Source organism: Microcaecilia unicolor, chromosome 2 (genome assembly GCF_901765095.1).
Source record: "Microcaecilia unicolor chromosome 2, aMicUni1.1, whole genome shotgun sequence".
In the NCBI taxonomy this organism is placed as follows: domain Eukaryota; kingdom Metazoa; phylum Chordata; class Amphibia; order Gymnophiona; family Siphonopidae; genus Microcaecilia; species Microcaecilia unicolor.
The window spans coordinates 108,702,870-108,717,614 of record NC_044032.1 but is presented as its reverse complement, the minus strand read 5'-3'; the positions used below and the strand labels follow the sequence as shown (position 1 = coordinate 108,717,614).

The following is a 14,745-nucleotide window of genomic DNA, read 5'->3' as shown; positions in this document are numbered from 1 at the left end:
TTTTTCCGCCCATGACATCGAAGCCTTCCAGCGGCTTCAAGAAGTGCACCCAGTGCGCCCGGGTAATCTCGCTCACTGATAGGCACTCTGCATGTCTTCAGTGTCTAGGGGCCCAGCACCGCCCTCAGAACTGCAGTCTGTGTTCCCTGTTACAAAGGCGGACTCAGGTAGCGAGATTAGCCCAGTGGAACGTTTTGTTCTCGGGCTCTTCGTCGGCATCGGCACCGGAGGCATCGAGTGCATCGACGTCGTCAGCGTCCGGACCATCTTCCTTGGCTGCCGCTCCATCGACTGCATCGAGGCATAGGACCTCTGCATCGGCGCCGAGGCATCGGGCGACTGCATCGACGTCGGTGGTACCGAGACTTCATCTGCTGATGTCGTCGGACGGAGGTGCATCGTCAGGAGTGCAGGTGAGGGCTGTCCATTCCCCTGCTGGTGGCGGTGAGCCTTCGGGTGGGTCTCCTCCTACCCTGAGGGCTCCTGCGGTACAGCCCCCCCGGGATCGACCCTCTTCGGTCTCGGCCCCGAGGAAGCGACGGATGGATTCTACGTCCTCCTCGTCGGTGCCGGGGAGCTCCGGTGACATGCTTCGGAAGAAGTCGAAGAAGCATCGACACCGGTCTCCTCCCCGTGTCGGCACCGAGAGCTCTGGGTCGCCGAGGGAGTCGGCACCCAGCAGGCATCGGCACCGAGAGGACCGCTCACCCTCTGTTCAGGAGGTGTCGATGCGCTCCACTCTGGACAGCCCGGAACAGCCTCCTCGCCCGGAACAGGTTCTGACGTCGACGCCTGCATCGACCTCTCAGCCTTTTTCTGCAGCCACTCTGAACGAGAGCCTCCGGGCCGTTCTCCCAGAGATTCTGGGAGAGCCGTTGCGCCCTACCCCTCCGGTACCGGTGGTGCTTGCGCCTCCGGTACCGTCGAGCGTGGCGCCGGCTGGTCCATCGCCCAGGTTGAGGTCCCCGACGTCGGTACCGCGTGCGGTGCCGACCGCGGCCACCTCCCAGGAAGGCTCCCCGACTACGTCGGCGGAGGGAGCTTCGCCGATGCGGGCGAGGGAGTCTACCTCTCGACGCCCCCATCGTGGACGTGGCTCCACGGAGTCGAGCCGGGCGAGGTTGCAGACACAGGTCCGTGAACTTGTGTCTGACACCGAGGGTGAGGCCTCGTGGGAGGACGAAGAAGACCCCAGATATTTCTCTGACGAGGAGTCTGGGGGTCTTCCTTCTGATCCCACTCCCTCTCCTGAAAGGCAGCTTTCTCCTCCTGAGAGTCTGTCTTTCGCTTCCTTTGTCCGGGAGATGTCTACGGCCATCCCCTTCCCAGTGGTTGTGGAGGACGAGCCCAGGGCTGAAATGTTTGAGCTCCTGGACTATCCTTCTCCACCTAAGGAAGCGTCCACTGTTCCCTTGCACCATGTCCTGAAAAAGACATTGCTTGCGAACTGGACCAAGCCATTAAGTAATCCCCACATTCCCAAGAAGATCGAGTCCCAGTACCGGATCCATGGGGACCCAGAGCTGATGCGCACTCAGTTGCCTCATGACTCTGGAGTTGTGGATTTGGCCCTAAAGAAGGCTAAGAGTTCTAGGGAGCATGCTTCGGCGCCCCCGGGCAAAGACCCTAGAACCTTAGACTCCTTTGGGAGGAAGGCCTACCATTCTTCTATGCTCGTGGCCAAGATCCAGTCTTACCAGCTCTACACGAGCATACACATGCGGAACAATGTGCGGCAGTTGGCGGGCTTGGTTGATGCTCTTCCCCCTGAGCAAGCCAAGCCTTTTCAGGAGGTGGTCAGGCAGCTGAAGGCGTGCAGAAAATTCCTGGCCAGAGGAGTTTATGACACTTTTGATGTTGCGTCCAGGGCCGCTGCTCAAGGTGTGGTGATGCGCAGGCTCTCATGGCTGCGTGCCGCCGACCTGGAGAATAGAATCCAGCAGCGGATTGCGGACTCGCCTTGCCGTGCGGACAACATTTTTGGGGAAAAAGTCGAGCAGGTGGTAGAGTCTCTCCACCAGCGGGACACCGCATTCGACAAGTTCTCCCGCCGGCAGCCTTCAGCATCTACCTCTACAGGTAGAAGATTTTTCGGGGGAAGGAAGACTGGTCCCTATGCTTCTGGTAAGCGTAGGTACAATCCTCCTTCCCGACAGCCTGCGGCCCAGGCTAAGCCCCAGCGCGCTCGCTCTCGTCAGCAGCGTGCGCCTCAGCAAGGCCCCGCGGCTCCCCAGCAAAAGCAAGGGGCGAGCTTTTGACTGGCTCCAGCAGGGCATAGCCGACATCCAAGTGTCAGTGCCGGGCGACCTGCCGGTCGGGGGGAGGTTGATAGCTTTTCACCAAAGGTGGCCTCTCATAACCTCCGATCAGTGGGTTCTGCAAATAGTCCGGCAAGGATACACCCTCAATTTGGCCTCAAAACCTCCAAATTGTCCACCGGGAGCTCAGTCTTACAGCTTCCAGCACAAGCAGGTACTTGCAGAGGAACTCTCCGCCCTTCTCAGCGCCAATGCGGTCGAGCCCGTGCCATCCGGGCAGGAAGGGCTGGGATTCTATTCCAGGTACTTCCTTGTGGAAAAGAAAACAGGGGGGATGCGTCCCATCCTAGACCTAAGGGCCCTGAACAAATATCTCGTAAAAGAAAAGTTCAGGATGCTTTCCCTGGGCACCCTCCTCCCCATGATTCAGCAAAACGATTGGCTATGCTCTCTGGACTTGAAGGATGCCTACACTCACATCCCGATACTGCCAGCTCACAGACAGTATCTGCGATTTCAGCTGGGCACACGCCACTTCCAGTACTGTGTGCTACCCTTTGGGCTCGCCTCTGCGCCCAGGGTGTTCACAAAGTGCTTGGCTGTAGTAGCAGCGGCACTTCGCAGGCTGGGGGTGCACGTGTTCCCATATCTCGACGATTGGCTGGTGAAGAACACATCCGAGGCAGGAGCCCTGCAGTCCATGCAGATGACTATTCGCCTCCTGGAGCTACTGGGGTTTGTGATAAATTATCCAAAGTCCCATCTTCTCCCAGTGCAGAGACTCGAATTCATAGGAGCTCTGCTGGATTCTCGGACGGCTCGCGCCTATCTCCCAGAGACAAGAGCCACCAACTTGTTGTCCCTCGTCTCGCGGGTGCGAGCGTCCCAGCAGATCACAGCTCGGCAGATGTTGAGATTGCTGGGCCACATGGCCTCCACAGTTCATGTGACGCCCATGGCCCGTCTTCACATGAGATCTGCTCAATGGACCCTAGCCTCTCAGTGGTATCAGGCCGCTGGGGGTCTAGAGGACGTGATCCACCTGTCCACGAGTTTTCTCAAATCCCTATATTGGTGGACGATTTGCTCCAATTTGACTCTGGGACGTCCCTTCCAATGGCCCGTCTTCACATGAGATCTGCTCAATGGACCCTAGCCTCTCAGTGGTATCAGGCCGCTGGGGGTCTAGAGGACGTGATCCACCTGTCCACGAGTTTTCTCAAATCCCTATATTGGTGGACGATTTGCTCCAATTTGACTCTGGGACGTCCCTTCCAAATTCCTCAGCCACAAAAGGTGCTGACCACGGATGCGTCCCTCCTGGGATGGGGAGCTCATGTCGATGGGCTTCACACCCAAGGAAGCTGGTCCCTCCAGGAACGCGATCTGCAGATCAATCTCCTGGAGTTACGAGCGATCTGGAATGCTCTGAAGGCTTTCAGAGATCGGCTGTCCCACCAAATTATCCAAATTCAGACAGACAACCAGGTTGCCATGTACTATGTCAACAAGCAGGGGGGCACCGGATCTCGCCCCCTGTGTCAGGAAGCCGTCAGCATGTGGCTCTGGGCTCGCCGTCACGGCATGGGGCTCCAAGCCACATATCTGGCAGGCGTAAACAACAGTCTGGCCGACAGGTTGAGCAGGATTATGCAACCTCACGAGTGGTCGCTCAATTCCCGTGTGGTACGACAGATCTTCCAGGTGTGGGGCACCCCCTTGGTAGATCTCTTCGCATCTCGAGTGAACCACAAAGTCCCTCAGTTCTGTTCCAGGCTTCAGGCCCACGGCAGACTGGCATCGGATGCCTTCCTCCTGGATTGGGGGGAGGGCCTGCTGTATGCTTATCCTCCCATTCCTCTGGTGGGGAAGACTTTGTTGAAACTCAAGCAAGACCGAGGCACCATGATTCTGATTGCTCCTTTTTGGCCGCGTCAGATCTTGTTCCCTCTTCTTCTGGAGTTGTCCTCCGAAGAACCGTGGAGATTGGAGTGTTTTCCGACCCTCATCACACAGGACGAAGGGGCACTTCTGCATCCCAGCCTCCAGTCGCTGGCTCTTACGGCCTGGATGTTGAGGGCGTAGACTTTGCCTCTTTGGGTCTGTCCGAGGGTGTCTCCCTCATCTTGCTTGCTTCCAGGAAAGATTCCACTAAGAGAAGTTACTTCTTCCATTGGAGGAGGTTTGCCGTCTGGTGTGACAGCAAGGCCCTAGATCCTCGCTCTTGTCCTACACAGACCCTGCTTGAATACCTTCTGCACTTGTCTGAGTCTGGTCTCAAGACCAACTCTGTAAGGGTTCACCTTAGTGCAATCAGTGCTTACCATTACCATGTGGAAGGTAAGCCGATCTCAGGACAGCCTTTAGTCGTTCGCTTCATGAGAGGCTTGCTTTTGTCAAAGCCCCCTGTCAAGCCTCCTACAGTGTCATGGGATCTCAATGTCGTTCTCACCCAGCTGATGAAACCTCCTTTTGATCCACTGAACTCCTGCCATCTGAAGTACTTGACCTGGAAGGTCATTTTCTTGGTGGCAGTTACTTCAGCTCGTAGAGTCAGTGAGCTTCAGGCCCTGGTAGCCCAGGCCCCTTACACCAAATTTCATCATAACAGAGTAGTCCTCCGCACTCACCCTAAGTTCCTGCCAAAGGTCGTGTCGGAGTTCCATCTGAACCAGTCAATTGTCTTGCCAACATTCTTTCCCCGTCCTCATTCCTGCCCTGCTGAACGTCAGCTGCACACATTGGACTGCAAGAGAGCATTGGCCTTCTACCTGGAGCGGACACAGCCCCACAGACAGTCCGCCCAATTGTTTGTTTCTTTTGATCCCAATAGGAGGGGAGTGGCTGTAGGGAAACGCACCATATCCAATTGGCTAGCAGATTGCATTTCCTTCACTTACGCCCAGGCGGGGCTGGCTCTTGAGGGTCATGTCACGGCTCATAATGTTAGAGCCATGGCTGCGTCGGTAGCCCACTTGAAGTCAGCCTCCATTGAAGAAATTTGCAAAGCTGCGACGTGGTCATCTGTCCACACATTCACATCTCATTACTGCCTGCAGCAGGATACCCGACGCGACAGTCGGTTCGGGCAGTCAGTTCTTCAGAACCTGTTTGGGCTTTAGAATCCAACTCCACCCCCCGAGGGCCCTGTTTGTTCTGTTCCAGGCTACACTCTCAGTTAGTTGGTAAATTTTTTAGGTCAATCTCAGTTATGTCCTCGCCGTTGCGAGGCCCAATTGACCATGGTTGTTGTTTTGAGTGAGCCTGGGGGCTAGGGATACCCCATCAGTGAGAACAAGCAGCCTGCTTGTCCTCGGAGAAAGCGAATGCTACATACCTGTAGAAGGTATTCTCCGAGGACAGCAGGCTGATTGTTCTCACAAACCCGCCCGCCTCCCCTTTGGAGTTGAGTCTTCCCTTGAAGTGTATTGTCTTGCTACATACTGGACTGGCCGGCTCGAGCCGGTTTCGGGCGGGAAGACGGCCGCGCGAGGACTAGCAAAGGCCTTTGCTAGTAAACTTTCCGATGGAGGGGGCTGCCGAGGACGTCAACCCATCAGTGAGAACAATCAGCCTGCTGTCCTCGGAGAATACCTTCTACAGGTATGTAGCATTCGCTTAATGTGTGACCCATTGCTGCATTAGTAGCCCACTTGAGGCTAGCTGCAGTGGAGGAGAATTGCAGAACAACAACACTGTTAGTAAAGGGATTCTTGGTACAGCAATGGGTTTGGGCAGTCTGTCCTCCAAAATCCCCCCTTCAGTCCGTTCAGAACTCGGCTGCACGTCTTATCTTCCGCCTGGACCGATATACTCATATTACCCCTCTCCTCAAGTCACTTCACTGGCTCCCGATCAGGTACCGCATACAGTTCAAGCTTCTCCTACTAACCTACAAATGCACTCGTTCTGCAGCCCCTCCTTACCTTTCTACCCTCATCTCCCCTTATGTTCCTACCCGTAACCTCCGCTCTCAAGACAAATCCCTCCTTTCAGTACCCTTCTCCACCACCGCCAACTCCAGGCTCCACCCTTTCTGCCTCGCCTCACCCCATGCTTGGAATAAACTCCCTGAGCCCATATGCCAGGCCCCCTCCCTGCCCATCTTCAAATCCTTACTCAAAGCCCACCTCTTCAATGTCGCCTTCGGCACCTAACCACTATACCTCTACGCAGGAAATCTAGACTGCCCCAACTTGACATTTCGTTCTTTAGATTGTAAGCTCTTTTGAGCAGGGTCTGTCCTTCTTTGTTAAACTGTACAGCGCTGCGTAACCCTAGTAGCGCTCTAGAAATGTTAAGTAGTAGTAGTAATCTGAGGTTTAGAATCCAAAAACAGTTATGGCATCTTTTTTCACACACAATTTCTTTCCCCCACTTCTGCAAAAGGGAAGTCTGTAGTTGAGGAGTCCCTTTAGTGAGGACTTGATATCCTGCTTGTCCTCAGAAAAAATCAAGTTACTTAACAGTGACAATTGTTCTTTCAAGACAGTAGTCTTAAAAACCTTGCACATCCTCTCACTTCCCTTATGGGTTGTCTTATAAAACGAGCTATTTAGGAATTGAGATGGTCTCACACTACAACACAGCGTACAACGTAGTGCACATCCATAGTATTGCCTAAAAGATTTTAGAAATTGTTCTAAAGTATAAGAACTTTTTCCTATGCTTGGTTCTGGATGACATCACTCAGTTGTGAGGCCTTCAGTTCTGCTGTCCATGTAGAACAGCTGCTACAGGTAAGTAACTTAGTTTTATTTTATATCCTTGAGTGGCCAGTTTACTAAACCTTGTTAAATTGGAAAGATGATTTCATGTGGTAAATCATCTGATTTATCCCTCTGGTTTACAGAACCTGTACTTGAGAACCCCGAAGATTCAGGCTGTCAGAATATCTGTATTGCACAGGCATATGAGAGTTGTGCTAAGTGCATGCTAATATATCTCGTGCTTATTCATTGTGGGTCAACAAAATCACACCCCAGTCTATAGTACATGTACTCAACCAAAATATTCAAATATAATAAAGATAAACCATCACACTTAGTCACCATCAGTCCACTACTGAGCTTTTTTTTTTTTTTTTTTTTTAACCAAAGCTTAGGGTGCACTTCCTCCACTGCATGCAAATCTCTCATGAGTATTCATTGTGAATATCCTGAAAACCTGACTGGCAGGGGTGCCTCCAGGACCAGGTTTGGGAATCACTGCTATAGGCCACACAGCGCTTAGCACATGCTAAGCTTTAGTAAAAGGGCCCCGATATCAAAAGGATATTAAATCTATTTTGCAGAGTATTAGTGTAATAGTATTGAAAACCTTTTCAAAGATGAGAATTAGAAAATGTCATATTTCTCAGTGAATATTTTTTAAAGCAAATTAATCCGTCAAACATCTTATCAAAATCCAGAAAAAAAATTATAATACTTCTCTGTGAACTTTTCTTAGAGCCCTGTTTACTAAGCTGGGCTAACGCTAGAGACACCCATCTAATATAATAATTTGCTCCTGCAACGTTCCAATGTGTCTACCTGCGTTCGTAACCATCTCCTGACGTCACTCTCCCGCAGTAGAAGCCTGCTTGCCTGACGTCAGGAGATGGTTACGAATGCAGTGAGAGACATTGGAACGTTGCAGGAGCAGCTTCAGTCCTTCCTTCACACGCACCACCATCTCCACCCAGGGCTGCCGAGACACTGGGCCGGGCCCCTGCCCTCGCCGCCATGCCCCCCCCCCCCCCGAGGTCGCCGCAGCCACTGCTCCCCCTCCACCCCTTCCGAGGTCGCCGCAGCCACTGCTCCCCCCTCCATCCCCCCGAGGTCGCCGCAGCCACTGCTCCCCCCTCCATCCGCCACTGGGCCGGGCCCCCTGCATCAGGGGCGTAGCCACGGGCGGGCCTGGACGGGCCCAGGCCTAGCCACTTTCCCTTCAGGCCCGCCCACCCAACACAGACCTGCCAAGTCTCCTGCGAAACACGTGGCGCCAGCTCCCATTTCCAGCCACTGCTGCTTCTCCTGTTGAGCAGCAGCGGCCGCTACAAAAACAAAAAGAGCTAATTAAACCACCAAAAATGTTTTTAAAAAGCAAGCGCGGCACCGCAGGCAGCCATCAGGCATTGGCTGTCGGCTCTGCAGCCGCTCCTCTCACCTCTCACGTCACTGCCCCTGGAGCAGAACCCTGGAGGAGCGCAGCGACATGAGAGGTGAGAGGAGCGGCTGCAGAGCTGACAGCCAATGCCTGATGCCTGATGGCTGCCTGCGGTGCTGCGCTTGCTTTTTAAAAACATTTTTGGTGGTTTAATTAGCTCTTTTTGTTTTTCTAGCGGCGGCTGCTGCTCAACAGGAGAAGCAGCAGTGGCTGGAAATGGGAGCTGGCGCCGCGTGTTTCATTGGAGACTTGGCAGGTCTGTGTTGGGTGGGCAGGCCTGGATGGAAAGAAGGGGATAGAAAGAGAGACACTGGATGGAAGAATCGGGAGAGGGGGGTAGACGGAAGGATGGGGAGAGAAAGACACGATGGAAGGATGGGGAGAGAAAGGGGGAGACGGATGAATGGATGGAGAGAGAAAGGGGAGAGACTGGAAGAATGTGGAGAGAGAAGGGACACTGAACAGAAAAGAGTAGAGAGATAGAGAGACACTGAATAGAAGGAGGGGGAGAGAGACATTAGATGGAAGGATCAGGAGAGAGGGTAGATGGGTGGAAGGATGGGGAGAGAAAGAGGGAAGACGCTGGATGGAAGGGTAGGGAGAAAGAGGAGACACTGTGGATGGAAGGATGCAGAAAGAAAGAGAGGAGACATTGGAAAGATGGGGAGAGAAAGAGGGGAGGCACTGGAAGGATGGGGAGAGAAAGAGGAGAGCTGCTGGATGGAAAAGGGGAGTAGAGAAAGACTGGAGAATAAGAGGAAGGGGCATGGGGAGAACAAGGGTGAGAAAAAGATGAAAAGCCATAGGTAGATGAAGGAAATTAAAGAATGGATAGTAAGAATGAATTAAATCTGGACCGAGAGAGAGGCTGAAAAACATTGAAGAAAGCAAAGAAAAAGGAGAGAAAAAGGAGAAATGGCGCAGAAGAGTTAAGCGAAAATGAAGGAAAGCAGAATCTAGACACTGGGAGCAACACAATGAGAAAAAGTAAATGGCAATACAACAAAGGTAAAGAAAATAATTTTATTTTAAATTTAGGATAATGTAATATGGTACCTGTGTTAATAACGTTTCAGAGACCAATACTTCCTTAGGTCAGGAGAGGATACCATAACAGCATTATACTGACCTGAGGCAGGAGGTTTTGGCCTCTGAAAGCTCATTGAAAAGGGTGTTAGGCTATTAAATAAATTATTTTCTGAAACCTTTTGCACTGAAAAGCAGCACTTTACCCCTGTGTGACTAAATTTTGCTGGGGGAGGGGGGGTAGAGAGAAAATTTTGTGCCCACCCACTTTGGGTTCAGGCCCACCCAAAATTGGCAGCCTGGTGTCCCGCCCTCGTGGAAGTTGCATCAGATGAGGGCAGGACACAGGGAGGGAAGGAGGCCCGAAGGGAGGCGTTCTGCTGCCTGCAGCGCTGCTTTCATGGAGGTGAGACTGCAATTTCAATGCAGAGGGCAGATGGTCGACGACGGAGGGCGGGTGGCACTGTGGCGCTGGGCCCCCCTTGGAGCCCTGAGCCAAGGGAATTTTGTCCCCCCTGCCCCCCCCTCTCGGCAACTCCACCCCTCCCAGTTCAGCAGTACCCCCCCCCCCCCGGGGGGGGGAGGGGGTCTTGAGACCAGAGGGGACAAGGTGGTCCTGAGACCAGAGAGGAGGGGGAGGGGGTCCTGAGAAGAGAGGGGGGGTCCTGAGACCAGAGAGGGAGGGGGGAGGTATCTCTGACACACACACACACTCTCTCTGTGTCTTTTTCTCTCACTCTCACACACTCTGTCACATTCACTCTTATGTGTCACACAGACACTCTTTCGATCTCATACACTCGGTCTCACAGAGAGTCTGTGTATCGCACACATACTCTCTCGTTATCTGTCTCACACAAACTCTCTCTCACACACACACTGTATCTGTGTGAAACACACACTCGCACACACTCTCATTCTCACACACACACACTCGCACACACTCTCATTCTCACACATACACACTCCCACAGACACACTCGCTCTCACTCTCTCTCTCTGACACACTCGCACATTCACTGTCTCTCTCTCACACAGTAACTCTCACACACACTCAAACATACACACTCCGAGGAAAACCTTGCTAGCGCTCGTTTCATTTGTGTCCGAAACGGGCCTTTTTTACTAGTAGGAATATATAGTTGTCTCTAGCATTAGCGCTCGCCTACAGCACAGTTTTGTAAACAGGGCCCTTAGCAAAGCATTCTCAGTAGACCTTTCTTAGCAGAATGCCTGACATTAATTCATGTTTTGATCAGCATCAAGGATCTAATATCATATTTTCATCTATATTTATTCATTGATGGTTCCAAGCATTCTTATTCACCATGTAAAGAAAAATGGTGTTGGTTTGTTTTAAACCCTTACATGTCATATGATCACCTTCGAGCAATCAGTATTTCCCTTGCAGTCTAAGTTTTACACTTATTTTTCTTTTCTGAATTTTAAGATTTTGATGGATACTTCGCTTAAAAAAATAACTCATTGAGAATTATGACTTTTTATTTAAATTCTGATTTTTGAAAAGATTTGTGATATTAGTATCACTGTTTAAAAAGAGAGATTTCATATGCTTTTGATATAGTGGACTGATGGTGACTGCACTTTGAGAAGTTTTGGAGTCTCTCTTATTTTTGAATATTTTGGTAGAGTGTATATAGTAGAGACTGGAGGATTTATTTGACATTTATGCTTTCCTCTAAGCCAGCGGACATATTGTTTGATATTTTGGTCTCAAAAGTTTGCAGGCTAATTATTTGATATGGATGTCATCTAGGAAATTATCGCTGTTCTTTCAGAGCCTGTTATAGAGGTTAATTGTCAAAAGCATCACTTTACAGACAGAAATAAGCTGTAATAAATTTGTCCACCTGATATCCATATAAAATGTGTAAATAGCTTTATGTGGACTTAGCAGAGGCATTCCTGGGGACAGGGTTTGCACTTAAGCACCTAGTTTTGAAGATACACACATGCCCAGAAATTAATCCAGAAAACTTATATGGTGGTAAAGAGGAAGTGTAAATATGCGAGAGTAGTTTTCTTGGAATAGTTTTCAAAGTGGAAGTACACTTGTACTTTTGTTTTGAAAATTTGCAGTGTATGTGTGTACTTGTTATGCATGCACGGTTATAAAATTACCTTCATAACATGTAAATTGCTTTCTTCCTAAGAAGTGCAAAATGTGTGCGTTGCTAGGATGATCCATTCTTGGAATTGAGTATTGATGTGCTTTTATTTTTTTGGGGTGGATTGTGTTGCTGTTTATAGAGTATTGTTCGCTGTGATGAAGATGAAGCTCATATTGCATCCATGTACTGCACAGTATGTGCCTCTCATCTGTGTGCAGAGTGTTCCCAGCTCACACATTCTACGAAGACGCTAGCAAAGCATCGACGTGTACCTCTAGCTGATAAACCGCATGAGAAGACCATGTGCTGTCAGCATCAAGTACATGCCATTGAATTTGTTTGTTTAGAAGAAGGTTGCCAGGGCAGCCCTCTTATGTGCTGCGTCTGCAAGGAATATGGAAAGCACCAAGGTCACAAGGTATTTTCTGCTTTTTTTCCTGTAACTTGTTTTAAAAGGATCCTTGTAACTTGAACATCAGTTTTGAAAAAATTAAATGTGTGAATGCTTATTGACCTTTTTGCTGATACTGACCGAGTTTACTAGGTAGTTGCATGATCAGTTTTTGTATAATGGATGTCAAATGGAAAAATTTGTTTAGTGTATTGCAAGTAGGGAAGAAAACCTTTTGAAGAGCTAGGTACCTGTGAGAGAGACTTAATGTTTTTCTGCTTTTTTTTTTTTAGCTTATTACATTTTATGGGGTTATTCTGTTTTCTTGTCTATTGCTTTTTCCTTCCCACCCCACCCAGGCTTTCTCTCTTTTTTTTAGGCACATCCTTGGGGGGTGACTTATTTGTTCAAGCCTGGTAGCAGGTAATAAGCACTGAATTTTGGGCACTTAGGTTTTTTTTTCCAGCTCTACTTGCAGTAGTCCAGCAGTGTGCTGAGATTGACCTAGAGGTGTGTATTTCTGCTGCAGCAGGGAGATCTCAATGAGACTGGAGGGAGTGGATTAATGCAACATTCAACCTAGAAGATTGAAGATCATATGACCTTAACTGAAAGCTCTTTTGTTCTAAGGAACACAGTATAGGTGTGCATGCTCACAATGTGTGGGCAGAACAGTAGGCATAACTGAACTACAAAGAATATAATGTTTTTTTTTATCATGCTAGACTGTATAAAGGAGTGATGTATTCCTAGAACTTGCCAATATTTATACTTTATAGTATTTGATATACTGCCTAATCTGGCAGGCAAGTCAAGGTAGTGTACATTAAAAAAAAACAAACCCTAAAAAGATATATATACAGTAGTGTCTTGATTATCCAACCTTCACTAATCCGACCATCCGACATATCCAACAGACCCCCCGGTGACATTAAGAAGGTTTCTTCTTGTTTTCCAGCTTCACACGCTGCTGGTTAGTGTCAATAAACAATGCTGTATTTTAAATACAGATACCCTATGCATGTTCTTTATGCATAGGTATGTTTTCCATGCATTTTTTAAGGGGTTACCATTGTTTTCTGTGTTATACGACAATGGCTTGGTCTCACGTCGGATAATCGAGACTGTACTGTATATATGAAACTAAAGGAAAGGAACAAGCATAAGATCATTCATGACCATGGTCAAAAACTTCATTGTCTGATCAGGCATTCAGTGTGGTATCGAATCCCCCAAAGGCTTATTGGAAGAAATAGGTTTTGAGTAGGGTCTTAAATTTTTAAAGGATTGTTCCGAGTGTAGAAAAGGACCAGCTTTTGGGAGCCAGAAATTAGAATGCCTTGTGGATACACAATGAGACTATTTGGGACCTGGTAGAATCAGGCAGTGGGAGTCCAGAGATCTTTATCTTGTGGGCTTATAGGGAAGCGTTAACGAGGACAGAAACAAAGGTAGACTTAGATAGTAGGCTTTGCGGGTTAGGCATGCTATTTTTAAAATAAATTTGAAACTGAATAGGGAGCCAGTGTAATCAAATTAGCAGAAAAGTAATATGGTCATACTTCCTGGATCCACAAAGGAGTCTTGTTGCACTTCTGTGTAATGTTTGAAGACATCTAAGCCGGTACCTAGCAATGCCTCCATAAACCACATTACAGAAGTCAAGATGGGAGACTGAGTACATGTATTAGCACCTGGACCTTAGGAACCTCTGGAAAACCACGCAATGGCATAGTTTACATAGAATAACAAATCTAACTTTAAACAGAGCAAAGATTTGCTGTTGAAAGGTCAAATGTTATACCTAAATAACGAAAAGAGACTATAGGAGAGATAGGGATGTTGAATAGGAACAGTGTCATAGCTCGTTGAGGTAAGAATTCCGTGATCCAGCAAGCAATAGTTTTTGAGGATTAAAACTAGTTTCCATTATGTAGCTTCCTGCAATTTCAGAACCTGTGGGATAATTGTGTCTATCAACAGGCAGGTGGAGATAGAGAACTGAAAACTGAGCTGAGACATCTCTGTCTTGGCATCCAGTCCAGCTCCTTAGTGTTTTCAATCTCCAGCAGGTGGATGGACACACTTTTCAGCCTCTGGCTTTGATTGATTTGCTCCTGGTCCAGTTGGTCAGGTGGTCTCCAGTTGAGCTATGCAGGTGGCTTGAGCCTGCATAGTCATATCTGGAGAAAAGAAAAAAAAAAAAAAAAAGGAAAGAGGTTTACTGGACAGCGTGGGACAGTCCTGATTCTTTCTCAGCTGCGATAAGACTTGTGGAGACTAAGCTTGGGGGGAGTGGCTGGCAGTGGTATGTTCAACTAAAGTTTGACTCAGAACCACTTGGAAGGCTGCAAGTTCTTCTTGGTGCAGGGGAGGGATTCTGACTCACTACTTGGGACTGTGTTGTGCAAGCCGGGAATTCTGCAGGATGTAGGGGTGACGGCGGCAGCGCATCTTTAGATTTGGTGCAGCATCAGAATAATTTGGGGACTTCAAGCTGTCTGGCAGTGTCAGTGCACAGTTTGATGCTGGAGAGCGCAGGAATAGGTGCCATTTTGTCGGGGCTGACTGGCAGTGAGGAACAGCCTGTGTTTGATTATGCGCGGAGCACAGCTGCCATTTTACAACCTCATCCCTCTGTCAGAGCATTCGCTACATTGGGATCGTTGTTTTCTCTGGAGTTTGTATTGCTCTTACAACAGGCCTATTTACTGAAGCAAGAACAATCAGAGTTGCTGTAAGGTACTTCAGTTTATTTGGCTCCTAAAAGATGGTCTATCTCTGCTTCTCC

At 49.2% G+C, this 14,745-nt stretch overlaps 1 protein-coding gene across 1 annotated transcript in view; it reads left to right on the top strand.

Moving 5' to 3' along the window:
- Nucleotides 1-14,745, top strand: part of TRIM23 (tripartite motif containing 23) — a 123,506-nt gene that overhangs the window by 27,836 nt on the left and 80,925 nt on the right. The window contains exon 4 of the mRNA XM_030193188.1: nt 11,703-11,981. Within this exon, the coding sequence (XP_030049048.1) occupies nt 11,703-11,981 (279 nt within the window). The remainder of the gene's footprint in view (nt 1-11,702; nt 11,982-14,745) is intronic.